Source organism: Panonychus citri, unplaced genomic scaffold, assembly GCF_014898815.1.
Source record: "Panonychus citri isolate SS breed McGregor unplaced genomic scaffold, ASM1489881v1 Contig00123, whole genome shotgun sequence".
Taxonomy (NCBI): domain Eukaryota; kingdom Metazoa; phylum Arthropoda; class Arachnida; order Trombidiformes; family Tetranychidae; genus Panonychus; species Panonychus citri.
This window is the reverse complement of record NW_026515528.1, coordinates 64,632-84,384: the sequence shown is the minus strand read 5'-3', so window position 1 is coordinate 84,384 and position 19,753 is coordinate 64,632. Positions and strand designations below refer to the sequence as shown.

At 32.0% G+C, this 19,753-nt stretch overlaps 2 protein-coding genes across 2 annotated transcripts; both read right to left on the bottom strand.

Annotated features, from left to right (window-relative positions):
• Positions 1-372: 372 nt before the first annotated feature.
• Positions 373-4,464, bottom strand: LOC128390547 (muscarinic acetylcholine receptor M2-like). Its single transcript, XM_053350281.1, has one exon. It carries the CDS (start codon positions 3,467-3,469, stop codon positions 872-874), a length of 2,598 nt encoding a protein of 865 aa, XP_053206256.1. The 5' UTR covers positions 3,470-4,464; the 3' UTR covers positions 373-871.
• A 13,128-nt stretch (positions 4,465-17,592) lies between these two features.
• Positions 17,593-18,168, bottom strand: LOC128390549 (uncharacterized). The gene has a single exon (XM_053350284.1). It carries the CDS (start codon positions 18,166-18,168, stop codon positions 17,593-17,595), a length of 576 nt encoding a protein of 191 aa, XP_053206259.1.
• Positions 18,169-19,753: the final 1,585 nt, after the last annotated feature.

The window sequence follows — 19,753 nt, the reverse complement described above, 5'->3', positions numbered from 1 at the left end:
TCATCATGAAATTGAGATATTAAATAAATATAACAATAACAGAGAAAGGAAAAAGTTGATTCTGAAAATGATGGAAATGAAATTGACTTTGAGGTGAAACCTTTAGGTTAACATTATTTTTATGTATCTGAGTGTCTTGTGTTTCTGATGGTTGACATACAATGTTACCCTCTAATAACGGTAATATTATCATCATAATCATCATCATCATCATCATCATCATCATCATCATCATTTTCATCCAGGTTCCCATGAGTAAATCATGAACAACAAAAAAATTGTTGAAACAGATGATAGTAAAAGTATATATATAATATTATATATATACTATTGTATATTATGTTATCATATTGTTATGTACAAATTGAGAGTCAAAAAAAAGGTATCATGATAAAAGGAAACATTATTTATATAAGGAATTGAAAGGAAACTGAATTTAAAAAAAAAATCAACAAAGAAAAACGAAAGCAAAAAGAAATAAGTTTCTTTTTCCCGCCAAATAATTAATATAATAACAATTGATAATAATTTATTATAATAATAATAATAATATCTAATTGTAAAGAATTGACCAATTTAGTGTTTTTTATTAATCTAATCTGGTACTAATCAGATTTGATTACATTTTCGCTTGTAAATTGCTAATGTAACTGTTTGGAATTTTATTTTTTATTTTCCTTCACATGAGATGTGAGATATTTTTATGAGACTTATATTTAAAGTTTCATGGATAATTAATGGATGATCATGATGGCGGAATAATTCATGTGTAAATGTATACATATTTATATATATAATATTTGTTTCTCCAATTGAGTTGTTAATTGTCAATTGGTTTGACAGGTTGAAAAGTCTATTATTATTTTGCCAATCATGTTCGATGAAAATCTCCTTTCAAGATTCGGTAAAAAGTTCGTTTATAATGTTGATTAGCCATCGCATAACAAAATGGATTAACTGGTGAATTAACATAACAGAGAAAATAAGTGAAATAAAACCAATGATGATTAACACAATTCTTACAAAATCCTTCGATTAAAGCATTTATATGATATGGTGTCCAACAGATAACAAATGCACCCAAAATGAATGAGATTGTTCTGAGCGCTTTTCGAGCTCGATTTTCCGATTTAGATTTTTGCCTTTTCTCCTTATTCTTTTTCCTACCATTTCGAAGACGCTTCGATAATTTTAACACCATGGCACCTTTATCATCTTCCTCATCTTCTGCTGCTTGTATTCCATTACCACCATTACCTGTTGTTGGTGTTGCTCTAATTTCACCTTCCATCGTTTTAATCTCTCTTTTAGATTCATCAATGTCCAATTGATCATCTCCATCATCTCCATCGAAATCATCATCATCACCTAAACTACTGATACACTTTCGTAGCTGTCGATTTGGTAATTCGTTAACTTTATCATCATTTGATTCGATAACTAAAGCTATCTCACCTGAACGAGGGTCACATATATTAATTGCTGAATCTTTACCATCCTCATTGACACAGTTAGTTGATTGTTGCAATGATCTTGGTGATATAATGTTATCCTTAACTTGTTGCAATGTTTTATCATTATTAGCAACCAATTGGGAATCACAATGGGTCAAATTGTCACTGATGTAATTTAATTCAGCTATTGATTTCTTTGATTCAATTGGCAATGATTTAGGTGGTTCTGGTCTTGGTTGTTGAGATGTTGATGGCTGATTGTTGACTTGATGTTTACTCTGTTTATTTGAGTGTTTACTTTTATTTGATGGAAAAGGCGGAATATTTAATTTATGAGTTTGTGAACAGGCTAAAGGTGAACGAGGTATTAATACCGTTGGTTGTGACACTTTATTTGATTCTTTACTTTTACTTTTACTCTCACTCTTTTTATTACCCTTATCGTTACTATTACTCCTTTTATCACCTCGGGTTCGACCACCATCACAAGTACCAGTTCCCCCGCTACTTTTAGAGCTCTTAACATTTTTACTAACAACGACTACTGGTTGAGGGGAACACTCTTCATCTGAGTCGAAAATGGGTGAACTCGAACGATCCTGGTCTGAATTATTTGCTCCACCATCATTTTGAGCGGCTGTCGCTACTGAGCCAGTGGTATTTTCCTTACCCTCTTTAGCGTTCACATTAAAACTTGTAGTTTGTCCATATGCTCTTATACCTTTACCCTGAAGTTCACCTGAACCCTCAGTGTAAACACTGGCGTTTGGACCAACGCAAGATCCACCAGTACCTGATGGGACAGTTAAATTTGTTCCAGGTTTAGGTTTATCTTGACTTAATAGAGTACTTTGGGTCTTTGAAAGAGCCATTCCTCTACCCACTCCTCCTTTTCCATCAACTCCGCCGCCATAATTTCCACCACCACCACCGCCACCAGGGCCACGAGTTAAAGTGACAAGAGATTGAACTTTTTTCGCTTTTTCTTCGGATTTTTTGGCCATCTCTCGAGCGGTTTTATAAATTTCACCATAAAGTACAAACAGGATAACAAGGGTAACATAAAAGTAGCCAATAATTAGCGACGTATTGAAAACTTGATCTTTCAAAAATTGTACTGCACATTCACCTGGGGCAAGATCACGATAACCGATAAAATGTTCCCAGCCCATAATGGAAGTAAAAAATAATAATGTTGGTACAATCCATGTAATTAGAACCATGTAGATAACTTTTTTCTTGGTTCGCCAGTTACGATACTTGGCTGGTATTTTAACTGAACAATAACGATCGATGGTAATTAAAAGGACCGTGTAAATGGAAACCAGGCAAACAGTATGATCAACGGATAACCAAAGGTCACATGGAGTTGGACCAAGTTTCCATGTACCCTGTAAAATGTAGATCGCAAATATTGGCATAGAAAAAAATCCTATACATAAATCGGATATTGCAAGAGAAACGATAAAATAGTTACTTGGCTGTCGAATTTGTCTATCAACAACAAACGCTGTTAGAACTAAAATGTTACCAAGTATTGTGATCACACTGAGAATAGCGATGGACGTTGCAATAAAAATGGTCATCCAAAGGTTAAATGGTGGACCGATAGCACTTTCATCACCAGAATCGGTTAAACGATCACGTATACTAGTAAAATTATCCGAATCAAAGGAAGATAATGAAGATGATGCTGATAGGGTTATATCGGTTAGAGAAGAGGAAACGATAACAAGTGATGAAGAAAGTGAAAGTTTTGCAGATGAAATATTGGAAGTTGATAACTTAGAGGTTGATAAGGCGACTACTGATGATGAAGATGGTGATGAGAAGGATGAACTTGACGTTTCAATGGAAGATGATGATGATGATGAAGATGATGAAGGTAATGATGAGGGTGATGAGGGTAAAAGATCATCAGCACATCCATACCTATCATAAGTAACAGTTGAATTGTTCCAAGATGAACATGGTGTTAAATTGAATATCATCACATTATAATCCATAAAATCCATGGTTGAATGCTAATCGTTGGTATTAACGATTATCAATACATTTCACTAATGATAATGATCAATAAAAAGATGATAATGTAAACAAAGAAGACGATGATGATAATGATCCTTATGGATTTATAACTATTGTATAAAAATGAATATGATGATGAGCTTTTCTAATGGTAATTTATGAATGAATAATAATATTAATTTGCTGAGTTGTGAAGATGAAACTTTTTTGCTGGTCCACAATTGAAACTTTGGCACAGAAAAAAAAAACTTTTCAATGGATTAAAGTTATGAATTATTTTGGCTTATTCTTTCAGATGGAGTGATATATAACAGGAGAAACACTGAAACTTAAGTAATATCACAATTATGATTGGTAAAATTTTCATCATGTTAACATTTTCTACTTGATTATTGAAAGAAAATCATAATGTAGATGATGGAGATGATGATTATAATGACGTTTATATTGTCTCGTATTCCCGAATATTAGATAACTTTTTTTTGTTTTGGTTATTTTCTTGTTGAAAGTTTTAACACTTTATCAATAATAAATATCAATTAGACCGATGGGAGTTGAGAAACTGGGAATGATTATATTTTCATCACTTTGTTTGTATTCATGTTTTGTTTCCTGGTGAATTTGATGAATGATTGGGAAAGAGAAGGTGTAATTTTTAACACTGTTTCTTTATCTTCTTCTTTCTCTTTCTCTCTCTTTCACTCATTTATATGATTTTACACTTTATCTTCTTCATAGTCTTCCTCTTTTCCATCTCTCTCTCTCTCTCTCTCCTTTTCTCTCTCAAACTTTTGTCAAGTTCTTTTCACCACCATCATCATCATTATTCTCTCATCACTAATGTTAACAGCATCTCATGGTAATGATCTTGTAGAAAATTTTTAGTACATTTTGTAGCAGAGAGAAATAAAGAGAGAGCGAGAGTGAGAGAGAGATGAGGAAGAAATGAACAGAGATGAAAAGGAGAAATTCAATCTGAACAAGAATAAAATGATTGAGACAAATTTCCATGGGAGAGAGAGAGAGAGGTGGTAAAGGGAGCTTGTGGGAGTAAAATAGACTCTCTCTCTGTTGATTCTCGAACTCATGAGAAGGCGTTCTCAATGGAGGATGACGTAAAAGTTTCAGTATAATATGTTGAATGGTTACTGCTTGTTGGTATTAGTGTTCAATTCTGAGCATGGCTACAGGGTGGAAACTTTTTTCCACTTCCCTTTTAACTTTTGTCTCCTTCATCTCCAGTTCCCAGGAAATTCAGTATGAATATTATCAATTCGATGGTGGTTTGGAAATACTTTTTCTTGAATAATGTTTCTTTCATGTTGCAACCTTAATTCTTGCTCTTTTCAATACAATTTCTCTTAGAAACATGGGAACATTATTTATATACAGAAAAACTCAATACATTTTTACGGTTAAATTCGTTTTTTCATCAGCTTGGATTCTTTGAGAAGGAGAACAAAAATTTGAAGATGAATGAAGAAGTGAAAAAGGTAAATAAAGTGATGGAGATGGTGTTGAAAGTAGAGGAATCCAAGAGCTCACCCAAATGTAAATCTCATTGAGACGATAAGTCATAATACTAATGCTCATCATTTTTGGTAACGATTTATTAATAGCCCATATGATAGTGAATTATATGCATGGATGATAATGATTATGGTAAAATTATTGAATATAATATGCAAACAAGAATCTAATGATTAATGAAGAGAAAAATACACTTGTAATAGCTTAAATACGTTGAATATTAATCAACATGGAAAAGTTTGGTAATATTAAGAGAGAGAGAAGAGAAGTAAAAAATTTTCTCTTCAAGTTCCCATTGTTCAGAGTAATATTAATATCGGTTAGGTTAGATGGAGAAAAAAAAGTTCGTGATGAGTTTAATAATCGACTTGTTGGTTAATGATTTTTCATTATCAATTAATTGATTTTCGTAAGACAGAAATGGATTAATATGATTGTGTCGCTGGTATTTTCTCATGGGATGATAATCCAACATTGACAATTGCGAGTAAACGAGCGAGAAAAACCATAAAGTCAATGCCAAGAGTGTCAAAAAAGGATAGAACAATTTACTGGAGTGATATTGTTCCATGTTCCAAATATTGAAAGTTCAGTAGATTTCATGTGGATAGTGAAAGAGACAGAGAAAGTTTTATCAAGGATATTGGAACAAGATAAAAGCTCAGCATCATGACGATGATGAATTAATGGAGATGAATGTCAAATGATGAAAAGACGCTTTTTCTCAATTGATGCTCTCTTAGTCTACTTTATTTTTACGATTTACGAATTTCAACTTTCTATCTTGCTCTCTATGTGATCATCACTTCCCATGTTTCTATGTCTGACTATTTCATCATGATCATGTTTTCATCGGATGTTCAAAGTTGACAAATAAATTGTCTGAATGTTTGGAAATTTGATCGAGAATATTACAATCTGACTTTCATTGTGTAAGTTCAATTGGTAGAAAAATACATTGAACAATTTGCATATAATAATAACACCAAGTATCAACTTTTTTTTCACTTCCTTATAGTTTTTATCAATCCATGGTTGAACTATTTAGGAAACGGAAATTATAAAGATAAACGAAAATTTGAATATTTCGAATACTTTGGTTTAACGAAAAATTAATATAAAGGGTTCGACATTGGTTGTGATAAGAAGCAACGATAAACAAGAACAAGTAGGACGAATTCAAATTATTTTGGAACAATATAAATATAAGAGATGTTTACATGAGATTCGATAGGAAATTGTTGAAATTTTCTTGGCAAAACTTGTGATGTAATAAATTATTAGCGAAAACTGGCACGATAGAAATATTGTAATATAAACCAGAATTTTTCGCTACAACTTAAACAGCGATAGTAATATAAACCAATTGTGTTGGAAAGAAGAGGAAAAAAGTGATAATAAAGTAAAACTATTTACAAATGTCGAAAAAGTTGCAAGATGAAAAATTCTGTAAACATGAGATGAGACAAATTCAAATTTTCTTTCCGAAAGTTGAATATGATAAATTTTGAGTTATTATTATTCTCTATTTTTCTTTTATGTCACATAAAGAAGGTGGAAAAAAAAGGTTTACCATTAAATAGAAACCAAGAAGAGAGCGGTTTGTATTAGAATATATAAGAGAGAGAGAAAGAAAACAGCTCCAAAATGAGAAAAAACCACAGGTAAAAAAAAGAAGAAAAAAGCTGAATGAAACAAGTACTCATAGAATTTGTGAATATCATTGAAATACCGAGAGAATAATATGCGAAAGGTATTCACGAATAGAATATTCTTTTCCTTTAACCTGAGTTTAAATGTCGAGTAAATATGTAGACACTTATGATGATGTATCTTAAAAGTTGCTCGAAGTGACAAGACTATAAGTATATCATATGAAAGAAAGATATGAAATGATAAATGTTGATGATGACGATAAAAATGATAATGAGAAGAAAAAGAAAAAGAAAAAAAAAATAACAACAAGAGAGAAGAGAGAAAAACAAAAAAAAATTGATACACTGGATTTAGAGAGTAGATTTCAATGAATACCATGTAAGATGAAATCCCCTACCGAATTCAGTGAAGAAAGAAAATGAAAGAGAGCAGATGATAAGGATGATGATGATGATGATGAAGGAGGTAAATAATGCTAGAGTTACAGGATGAACTGTTATCATACCCACCCCAACCTCTGTTACTTTATATAATAATATACACTTCATGTCAACAGTATATCTTTTTGTTTTCTTGTTCAGTCATCATGCACATCCAACCATGATATTTACCCTTCATCATCATTGGAATAATATTATAATTATTGTTATTTAACATTGATACAGAACAACAAAAGTTGTCGAAAAGGTGAATTAGTTGTTAATAATTACCAATTTCTAGACAATCTCATGGTGATTTTTATGTTCCTGTGATTTTATTTTGATATTTTAACCTGAGTTTTGATTAAGATTTTCTTACATGATACTGAATAGTCAAGCTTATTAAAGAGGATGATCATAATAACCATGAAATTATTATCTTCATCATCATCATGTTGGTTTATTTACAAGACAAGATGGATAATACAAATAATAGATAAAGGGAACTGATGATGATGAGGATTATTGATTATTATTATTAATATTTATGTATTAATATCTTGATAAAATAGACCAATAAAATGGTAAATGTAATAACATGTTACTTGTGTATTATAATCATTAGTTTGATTTCTTATCAATTGATTGCAATTATCATTGTTCTCGGTAATAGTACTTTAGTTTCATGACAATTTGTAAATTGTTCACATCACAAATTGACATTTTGCTGACCAATATCTTCGCCTAATCTACACTATTATTGTTCATTGTTTTCATCCCATGGGATGTGTAATTAATGGTTACTTGTGATGTAACTCAAGTTAATCCTTGTACTTTAAGTGTAATTAACTGTAGATATTTACATTTTGAGGATAGACTTGAGATTAAATAAGATATCGTTGGGATTAATATAATGAAAGGATATGAAATTGAGTCTTCTTTTAATAAACCTTAAATTTCAACAGCTCAGAAGTGAATATGACATAGTTAACATACAGAATTATCTACTTTCATTTCAGAGCAAAAATTGATAATTATTTCATATCAGCTTTGCAGAACTTAAAATATCAACATCAACGAATCTCGGTAAATTCCGTGACCATTGAAACGATGAGAATTCAAACTTGAATGGAAAAAGTTGATACACAATAAGATTATTAACATTTATCACGAGCTGTTAATATTCAATATTGTTAATAACCATTGACAAAGTATAATCTTATATACACATTGTCTTATCCAGAGTAAAACAATGGATATACTTAGTATATGTTTATTTAGATTATCATGAATGGTGAATTTTAATTGCAACGTATTTAAAAAAAGTGCCTTAAGTGTTTCATAATTTAAGTTTAATTAGAAAGTTAAATATCAAGTTAAAAGATAATAACACAAAGACAAGTTGATGATCATAAGTGTATCATCATTATCATTTTACAGACAAGAAAAGGAGACAATGGAAAGTGATTTGCATAGTAAAAGCGACCAAGAAAATTGCTTATGCAAATTTGACTTTTTACCCCTGAAAATTTCGTGTCATCTTCTTATTTATCTTTAGATTCACCAAATATTCAGAGAATGAAAAGAAAATCACATGCAAAGGTATAACAAAGTTTCACTCATACAGATAACTTATTACACTTCATCTTAAATTCTAATTAAATGTTTAAGTAAAAATTATAATCAACTTGATAAATTGAAAACTTTTCTCACATAACTGAGTTGTTGTTTTTTTCTCGCCGGTAAAATTAAGTAACTTTGGATTGAGCTAAAGTAAGAAAGTTTCTCTTACACTTTCAGTTTCATTGACACTGATGGTTATACTGATTGTGCAAATTTCTTTATGATTAATTTGCTATCATTTTCAGTCCTTGGATAAAATTAATGATCATTGTAGCTAAAAATGACCATGATCTTTAGTTAATCAGCATCAAACGTACGAAATGACCATAAATCAAATTTCATAAATTACCTTGGACATTTCATTGGTCATAGACTAGAGATGAGATTCAGGTTGACTTAACAATGGAAAGAATATAAAACAATTAATATTGATGATATTCACATATCATACAAGGTAAAACTCGAGAATGGGGGAACAATATATATACGAGAATACTGATCGTTACGAAAAGGTAACAGCAATTGTGATAGAGAAGATGAAGTCTTATTGTAAAGTGAAAAAAAAAGTGATACTAAAGTTGATAGAGAGTCATAAATATCCATTATATTAACAATGTGACGATATAACAGCAATATAATGAACATCAAGAATCTAATAGGAAATAATAATGACGATCATTATTATAACGGTAAATGTTTAGGTATGAGAACCAATTGAAACTATAAAATAGTTCATTGTAGACGTTGATTTATCATCTTAAAGGTAATCTCATGAGATTGGTAAAGCAAAAGAACCAAGGAGATGAAGATGGTTCAGTAAGAATCATGGAGAGAGAGAGAGAGAGAAAATTATTATTAACATGAAATATGATGATGATGTCCAAGTAAAAACTTTGTTTCTCTTTGGATAAACTTTTAATGCTATTATAAGAAATTGTTTTATGCATTATCCAATAATAATATTAACAAGATGATAATCATGATAACCTCAAGGTTGTTCATTGATCAATTTAGATTTTACTTTTTTTTCTCCATGAACATAAAATACATTTCACTGAACATTAATTTCAAGTTCATCATTTTTGACACTCTGAGTGAAAATTAAAGTATCGATACTTGAATATGATAGTCGACTGGTTGGGTTATAATACTAAAGAAAACTTACTCATATCTTATCTCATGTTATGAACAAAGATACAATCATTTCTATTTTATTGGTAGAAAAAGTTTTCTCTTAGAAAATTGAACTCGAAACTTTGAATTACATCTAAGGTGAGAGATCTATCAAAAGTATATACTGATTCGGTATCTCTTCTCACATGGATCATCAGTGATTTATTTTCAGAGTGAGAAAAAACTGGAAAAAATGGTAAAATCAAAGCAGGTATGAAATCTAGTTTACAATTGCAACTGTCTTCATCAATCTTGCTCGAGGATGACCTTAATGGATACCCTTTGATATTGAACATGATGATGATTATAAATCATGAGAGAAATAAAAATGATTACCTTTGATAGACAACAGTAAGTGAATCAACAATTAGATTTCTTGATTGTTGTGCTTTCTTTTTTAAAAAAAACTTCTACAAGCATGTGATTGATAGATTACCTTTAATTGCAATTAATAAGGTAAATTGTTAACTGTTTCCAATAACCATAATTAATTTAACAGTCGATTACGAGGCTAATCAAATTAGGTTATATTTAGTATTGTATCTGTAAAGATGTTTACTTAGAACTGCTTTTTTCATTATTGGATTGGGCCTTTGAGTTTTGATATAATCGATGTAATATCAGCTCGAATCTGGTTATCAAGGGAGTAAAAAGGTATATATAATATAAAAAAATCGCTGTTTGTGTGTAACAAACTGAATAAAATTGGGGAAAAAGAGAATTCATCATGAAATTCATGGAGAAGAAAAAAAACCGAGAAAAAAGTCAAAAGAAGAGCAGAAATCGTTTCCTATTTCATTTAAGGCTCATTGAATTTAATTGATGGGAAATGTAATAATTTATATAGAGGAAAAAGTGAAGAGAGAGAGATAAATTGAGAAAAAGACTCATGATGATGATGATGATGATGATGAGTGTGATGAAGATGATGAAGATGATGCAATGCCATATAACTGTAATCAGTTTTCTCATGTAAAAGTAAAACCATAAATATAACTAATGTAGCTATTTTTATCTTCTCTCACCTGGCAACGAGCAATTCTCAGCATCCTCATCCTTCATCATCTGATTGATAAGGAAAATTGATAATAATTATAAAGAAAAAAATATCTACCATCTAACAGTAAATATTAACATAATAAGCTCGGAATTAAGTGTAAATTGTTGAGCTTATTTGCATTTTTATTAGAATGAAACAAAAGAAATAGTAAGTAAAAAAAATCGATTCTGAGATTAGAATGAAAATTGAATAGATAAACTGTAATATAAATATGAAAATATCATCATAACTTTTTGTCAAATTAAACTTCATCATCACTTGATGGAAACTTAAATGTCTTCTCATATTATTATTAATAAGAATGATATTTTCTCATCTCATTTTAATACGAAAATTATTAAAGTCAAATACACTTTAGCTGTTAACAAGTTGATTCACAAATTATTATCATTAATAATAATATTTTATCACCATTATCACAAAGCAATCGAGTAATAAACTTTAATAATATATTCTTATCATTTTGATGAAATAACTTTCACCAAATTCACCTTTTCATTTACATAATAATCATGATAATATAATCGAAACACAATGACCATTAATTTGAGGTCAGTTGAATTGGCTGCAATCAAAAATATTCCAATTATCTGAAATTCATTTATCATTTATATTCAGGTATTTGAACTGAACATTATCACCAAGAAGAGAGAGAGAGAGGGGGGGTCTAAATCAAGAATATTATCTTTGAGCTTTTACTGTTTATCGCAAATTTCATGGATTCATTTAGAAAGTGTAATCAGCAACAAGAAATCAGAAATATTTAGCATTTCCAACATGATGATAATTGTAATGATGATGAGAACAAACCTTTCTTTTCAATATTATTATTAGTCTAGGGTTATTAGTTAATTCTTGCACCAGTAATCAGCTTAATTCGATCCTTAATCTTTTCCTCTTTTTTGCTCGAGATTGAATCATAAATATATTTGATAGTTGATCTCGTAACCTTAATCATTCTGTATCTGGTACACAGAATGTATTATCAACCTCGATTATCATTCGATATTTTTTTCCTCTCTTCTTCTCATACATACACAATGATTTGCTTTTCATTTAATCTTCATCCCTGTTTCTTTTCAATCAGATTATTCCGTCTCATTCATTTCATTTACAGCTCAACTTTTTCCACCGGTGGAACAATTTTCACGTCTCCTGTTACTTCTCTTGCTTTATGCGAGCATTTGTAGATTGCTTCCCAATGGCTCTCACACAGCACTAGAACAATAGAACTCCTTCTCTAAACCTTATATTAATAACATCCTTTAGATTGTACTTATTCACCAACTACAATTAAATTAATATTCATTGAAATTTTTTGTTTGCCTTTACAATTAAAAATACTTGACCTTATACAGCTCACACTTGATCTCTTGTCTTTTAATGGCAAAGGTAAATATCACATGTGTCAAGCTATTTAATATTTAAAGGCACTTGAAGATGAATTTATATTATAGCATTCTGTTAAACTATTGCAATTAATTTTCAAGCAATTACGTTGCCATTGGTGATCTAATTTAGATGTGAAACTATTTGACATTTCGTAAACTTTTTTTACACTTCTATTAGTTTTAATTCACAACCTTTGCTTGGAAATTGTTAACTTTATTTCTTTCCAATCAGATGACAATTGATTGAATTTGCCTTTGTTCTTTTCCCCTGAAACACTGCAACCCAATTGAATTTCAATGATAACCATAAAGAACAGCATAAGAGTGAGAAAGAAAAAACTTGGAGATTAATTTGATTATTTGATGATAAATCTGATTAATTTGATTTTTTTTATAAAAATTTAAAAAACTCAATTTGTTTCTTATTTGATTGATTTCTGAGAATGATTTGTATTCAAATCTTCCTCTTGAATTACATGTCGACTTGTTCATCACATCTATTCAGTGCATGCATATATAAAAGCCGACTCACAAGAAAACTTCATTAACTGTGAAGTCAATAATGACCTGAAAACCGTTTTTTGGAAATGGCATGAGAAATTATGCGTGACATTTATTCTGACCTGCCAACTGACTTGCGAACACGAAAAAAACAGTGATTTTTTTGGTTACAGATCAAAATAAGTGACGAGTATTGTCGCAAGTTAGTTTTCGACTAACTCTTTAATGAAGAGCACGCAGCATACTCAGATCCTTGCATAAATGAGTGTTGCTAAATCCTACAAAGGGTTGCAAGATATGTTCAATGAATTCAAAGCCTTGGTTAGGTATTGTAATGATGAAATTTTCATCATCATTACTTTTCTCTTTCTCTCTCTCTTTCTACTTATATCTCTTTCTCCTCTTTCTCTTCTCTCCGCCCACATTCTTTTTCCTCTTTCGTCTTTCTCTTTCTAGCTTTTTTCATCTCTTTCTCTATTTCCTTTTCATTAAGTGGTCACTCAGCTTCCACATCGGTAACGACAGATAGTTTGTCTCAATTTTATAACTATTGATATTTCTTTAAATAGTTTGTTTTTTTTTTGTGTAAAACATTTCATATTTTGTTCACCTTTTTTATATATTCGTTAATATATACCACAAAGAAAGGTAAAAATTAGATATTTCAATATATTTTTCTCCTCTCCCTCTCCTGACCATTTCCTTACCACAACGGGTGTCCGTTGTGGTGGAATTCCTTTCCCTTACCTTACCTTTTTTTGTGTTATAAAAATTTCAAAAATTCGGGTGTACAATTTTGAAATCCCTTAAATAACAAGATATATCAATAAGAACATACAGGCTATTACACTGAATATCTCCAGAACTAAAAGTCATATGAATGTCAGACTTGACCAGAGGCCTGAACAGAATTGAAGCGCTCGACCCTACGATTTTCAAGGTCATTGCGGTCATTTAACGAAGGTAGCATTTAAAGGTCATTTTAGAGTCGTTGCTAGAAAGAGCAAAGCAAATTACACCTCAGATTTTATTTTGAAGTGTCTGTGATGAACGGATTACAAGATAGGCATGTTTCAATCTGAAAACACTTTAAGAGTCGCGTTTATAAGAAAAGTCTGTATCTCAGCTGCCTTTTGACGTAATTTGATTTGCTCTTTCACACGACGGCCTTGAAATGGCCTTTAAATGCAACCTACGTTAAATGACCTCAATGACCTTGAAAATCGTAGGGTCGAGCGCTTCAATTCTTTTAAGTCCTCTGGTCAAGTCTGACATTCATATGACTTTTAGTTCTGGAGATATTCAGTGTAATAGCCGTAGTGGATAAAAAAACGCCCTGTATTATGTGTCCCAGTTAAGCCGAATCTTCGTTAAGTCAGAACTAAGTTAAGCTGAATCGTAAGTAAACTAAATTGCCGTCAAACTAAATCTCAGCTAAACTAAAGCTCAACATTAATAAAGTCAAAATTAAAAAAGTTAAACACCAAAATCTCATCACCTGAATCTCAACACCAGAATCTCATCACCAGAGGCTTATTACTTGAATTTCATCACTATAATCTTATTATTCTTATAGATAAGCCGGGTGGCCCGACTAATCTCTTTCTTTTTCTTTTTGTTTTCTTTAACTTCTTTTCTTTTGTAAAAGGTCAATTAATTAATAAGGTGACCAAACAATAATTAAATAAGATTATTAACCAGAAAAATGATTTAGGAAACAATGACAATTTAAGTTAGACTCAATTATAAATCAATTCTTAACTTGTGTACTCTTTTAAACATTCGTAAAATTACTTCCATTAAACTTTAATTTGCCATATTTAAAACCGTCACAAAAACAAACGTGACAGTATAAAAAGGGAAATCAAACGATCCGACAGCTCATTATAAATCAAACGTTCAACATGTCAACATTAAACTGGTTATCGTTAAATCCAATTAAAATCAACAATTACAACTATTTCATGGGGTGAACTCAGAAATGGTGAGATTAGATGTGCAAGAGTAGATCTAGTTGAGAACATCGAAGACAAACCTAAATTGGCTGGTGTTAATCTAACCTGACGTGAGCTCAGTGGACTTGGTGATTTCTATAATTTGAAGATAGACGACATTGGAGCCACAGAAACAATAGAAGAACTGACAATCGAAAACAATGACTATGGAATTACTCTATCTAAAAGAAATCGGAGACTCGATGGTCTATAAAAATATTGTTCCAACAGTAATTGCTCTAATTCTCGGTGTTGTTTATTTGATGGAAATGCTATCATATATCACTCATCTATTCATCGAGGACCCTCAAAGGTTCATTGTTTCTTACAGATGTGTTTATCTCTGCAACACTGATTAAAGAAACTGGACGTATAGATCAGCCTTGGGAAGAAGAGGAGATTATCACTGAAGATAAACTAACAAGGGAAAGCTCTAACCAACTCATAACCAATTCTGATCAAATATGGCGAGACTATGCAAGTAATTAATCAACAAAATGTTTAAATTCTTTGAACTTTTTTACAAAAATAGAAAACGATTTCTTATTTCCATGTATAAAATGTTTTTCATATTAACCAGGATAACATTTTTTTCTTCTGTCTTTCCATTGTGTTTCATCTCGGTCTCAATCATTCTTTTTTGGACGTGAATTTTGCCATGAACTCCTTTGTCCATCCTTCGTTCATTTTCTAGGATGCGTACCTCATACCATTAACCCAAAACTTTCGTTGGTCAGCTGTCTCTCTGCCAGTGTTAACTAGAAATAAAAGATAAAAAATTGAACAGATGTCGCAAATATTCACATGAAAAATATAACAACTTACCATGATGAATACTTATGATGTTATTTGGAATCGGCTTTGTTAATTGTGTTAGTATGTTTTTATTTTTTTTATATATGTTGCTACAGTTATTCATCACATTTTTTAATCCTGAAAAATGAGTTAAGATATCCTTGCTGCCACAGATCTTGAGATATTACAGTTTAATTGAATAACTGCTGAAAATCTTCCATGTAATAAATTTAGCATAACGTGCATTGCAAAGCTCATAGAAACCTAAAAACTTGTGGGTAGTGTCTCTGAATATTCTTCTTCGTAAAATTACCGTACGTAAATTAACGTAAATTCAGATGGCCTTGAAACTTGTTATTTTACCGATGACCTGAATGACCTTGATCTTTTGATATGACAAACAAGTATCGTGTCTCCTCGACTTTTAGTTGCTGAGAAAATCGCAAAACATCGGTAAAAATAGCTTTTGATGAAAAGCGTTTTATTGAAAAAAATTAAATATGTCCTGAAGGAAAACAAGAAGATAAAAAACTACTAATTTTGATAATGAATTATAATTTTGATTGAGATAATTTATTAATTCAATCAGATTAATATAGAACTGGAACTTTGATTCATAATCAGAATATTGATAAATATCAGTTGATAAAAGAAATCGAAACATATTTCTATAGTAAGTAGTAAATAAACCTATGATGCAAATGTACTTCGATTTAATTTTTCAAATTCTTTTCAATTTTTGTTCATCTTTTTATCTTTTCAATAAACTTCTATTGGTATGTCATTGTGCAAAATAAAGCTTCGTTAGCCAATGATTTGCATCATTGTTACCACCATACACCACGTGGAGGTGAAGCATCATAGGGTAAAAATTGTCGGGTCTTTGACTGAGGGCAGAGAGGACCAACTTCGCCCCTTCCACACCAACACTTTCATCGAACTTACAACCTCACATACAATATCAGGTACCAAGTGCAATCTGCTCTCTCTGAAATCCCTAAGGCAGAGACCAGACTTTGTTTAAAAAGTCTGTATAGCTAAGGAATAGTCTATGATTGAAATTATTTATTATCTCGTGAGAATAATCAAAGTGTTACAATATAAATCTAAATTCAAATTATATGAAAAACTGCTACAAAGAAATAATTTATCATTAAGAGTTGTTGACCTTGCAGTCACCTTCACTTCACATATTTCAAATGTAATAGACTTTTATTGTTGTTGGGATGGGATCCCTATTCTAATTAATACAATTTCAGTTATATTTTTATCATCATCTTCTTTATCTTCATCCTCAACTCCATCCTCATCATCTTCGTCATCCTCATCTTCATCTTTTTTTAGAGTTGGCAATGTTGGTTGCCAACATTTCCCCGACGTTATGGTGACCAGTCCACTGGTCAAAGCCAATTTGTTTGATGTTTTCTCTGGACGTGGACCTTGTACCGTCTTACCGTCATGATTTGATTACATTCCTTATCTGGGCATTGAACTAGTAACTTGCGAAATTCATTCATTGAAACAGGACCGGTATGTCGCAGATGGCTGCGGTTGAAGGGTAAATCACATCTTGCGGGGCACTCGAAGTTATTTCGACTCTGCTAATCTAAAGACAAGAGCTACAAAACATAACTTTACAACTAGTGTTTTCCTTATGTACACATGGGTTTTCTGCTAAATTTTGACAGATGATGCACTCGTAATCTCTGACTACATTGGTGTCTAAAAATAGGTAGGAGGTTAGCTTAAAAGGGTTTACAATGGGTTCAGCTATAAGGTAAGATGGGATTTGAGGTTCAGGTTCAATTATCTGGATCTCGTCATCGTACGTTTGTGAGCGTATCAACTCTTCGATGTTATCTCGGGTGCTTAAGACAGGTATCCACTCTTCGTGACTCATGGTGACAATTTTGTCTCTTTTCGTCGATTCCTGAGGCGTTTCTCCTCCACTTCTGGATGTTTCTCTCGTCAGTGGTAGAGTTTTATTTGCGATGCATGAACTCTAAACTCGTCCGTTGAATTTTCTCGTTTCACTATGTAAGTGGTGTTACCCATTTTCTTAATTATTTGAAACGGTCCTTCGTATTTTGGGCCAAGTTTCCCTTCCCTGAGGTTGAATTCGCGTAGAACCAATTGACCAACTTCGTAAGTTCTAATCTTATTCTTCTTATCATGATATTCAGCTTGTTTCTCTTGCGAAGTTGCAGAATGGATTTGCGCTTGTTCTTTAACAAATTTCCATTCATGATTCATAAATTTCATGTATTCACCAAGGGTTGTCTTCTTTACATCGGGGTTAGTTTGTAAATCAACGGGAAGCATTGGCTCTCTCCCATACAAGAGAAAAAAGGGTGAAACTTGATTAATTCGGTTGACACTTGAATTATAAGCGAAATTAATTAGGGGCAAAATTCGCGTCCATTTAGTTTGATTTTGTTCCTGACAATAGTGCATGAGCATTGAACAAATCGTTCGATTTACTCTTTCGGTCAATCCATTCGTCTGCGGGTGGTAAGCGGTTGAAAGTTGCCACTTCGCATTCATGAGGTTTCCTACTTCTTGAACCGTTTCGTCCCTGATCACTCAGGATTGACTTGGGGCAACCATGTCGACACAATATATTTTCAATTAGAAATTTAAAGGTACTCTTTGCGTCTTTCTTTGCTAGAGCTTAGATCTCTACCCATTTAGTGGAATACTCAGTGGCTACAATGATGTATTCCTTGCCCGATGAACGAGGGAGAGGTCCCAATATATCGATCCCAATCTTTTCGAATGGAGCCGAAACAACAATTGAGTTTAATGGTGGAGTTGAATTTCCTATTCCAGTCTTATTGTATTGACAAGATTCACAATTTTGAATGTAATCAGCAATTTCCTTGTTCATTTTTGATCAATAATATTTCGCTCTGATCTTCTCATAGGTCTGGAATAAACCACAATGTCCTGAAAGAGGTTCGTCATGATAAGCTTTCATTATCTGCAATACCATTGACCTCGGAAGGACAACGACCCATTGCTGACTATTTTTGTGATTAATTTTCCGCTGTAAAAGACCATTTTTAATTCGGTGTTGACTTTTGTCCGATCAGTGATTTTTGATAGCTTGTCCTCACTGAATTGTTAAATTTTTGCTTGGATGAAAGGGTCATTTCTCTGTTCATTTAATAATTTACTTTCTTCTTGATTCTCTTCGGTGATCAATAAAGTAAACAAATCATCACCTTGTTCACAATCATCATAACCAACTGTGTTGAATTCTGGATCGTTGGTTGGGTATCTGCTGAGACAATCAGCGTCAGCATGAATTTTTCCAGACTTGTAAAAGATATTGATTTCAAAAGATTGTAAACTTAAAGCATATCGCATTAGCCGAGGTGGGAGTTTAGTTTTCGACCGAAAGAAGCAGAGGGCGCAATGATCGGTGACGACTTCAAATTTGATCCCTTCCAGGTAATGCCGAAACTTCTCCACCGCATATATTATGGCGAGGCATTCTTTATCAGACACCGGGTAATTTAATTCAGCCCCACGAATCTGTCTGCTCGCAAAAGCAACAGGTTTCCATTTCTTTTCATGCTTCTGCAAGATGATTGCTCCCAGACCAACATCAGATGCATCAGTTCGTAATTGAGTTTCCAGAGTATGGTCGAAATGAGCCAGAACGGGAGCGCTGCTTATCTTTCGCTTTGACCATTCGAAAGCCTCGATTTGATCATTTTTCCATTGAAATGGAACATCCTTTCTCGTCAGTTGAGTTAGAGGTGATGCTAGCTTAGCAAAATCGCGGATAAACTTTCGGTAGTAAGAGCACAAAGCGACGAAGGCCCTAATGTCCTTAAGTGTGTTTGGAGTTGGGAAATTTACTACAGCTCGAATCTTTTCAGGATCTGGTTCTTGTCCTTCGTTACATTAGATACATAGATTACATGACCAAGATAAAGAATTCTGGTTCTTAAGAAATGACACTTATCTGGCTTCAGGGTTAGTCCTGCGATTCTCAACCTTTCGAAAACTAATTGTTATCTGATTAAATGTTCTTCGTACGTTTTGCTGAATATGATAATATCATCAATGTATACCAAGCATTATATATTAAATAGCATTATTTTCCACAGGATAATCGTAA

Bases quoted from the DNA above. Each gene is read 5' to 3' on its own strand.
- LOC128390547 (XM_053350281.1), bottom strand. From the start codon at position 3,469: ATGGATTTTATGGATTATAATGTGATGATATTCAATTTAACACCATGT.
- LOC128390549 (XM_053350284.1), bottom strand. From the start codon at position 18,168: ATGAATGCGAAGTGGCAACTTTCAACCGCTTACCACCCGCAGACGAAT.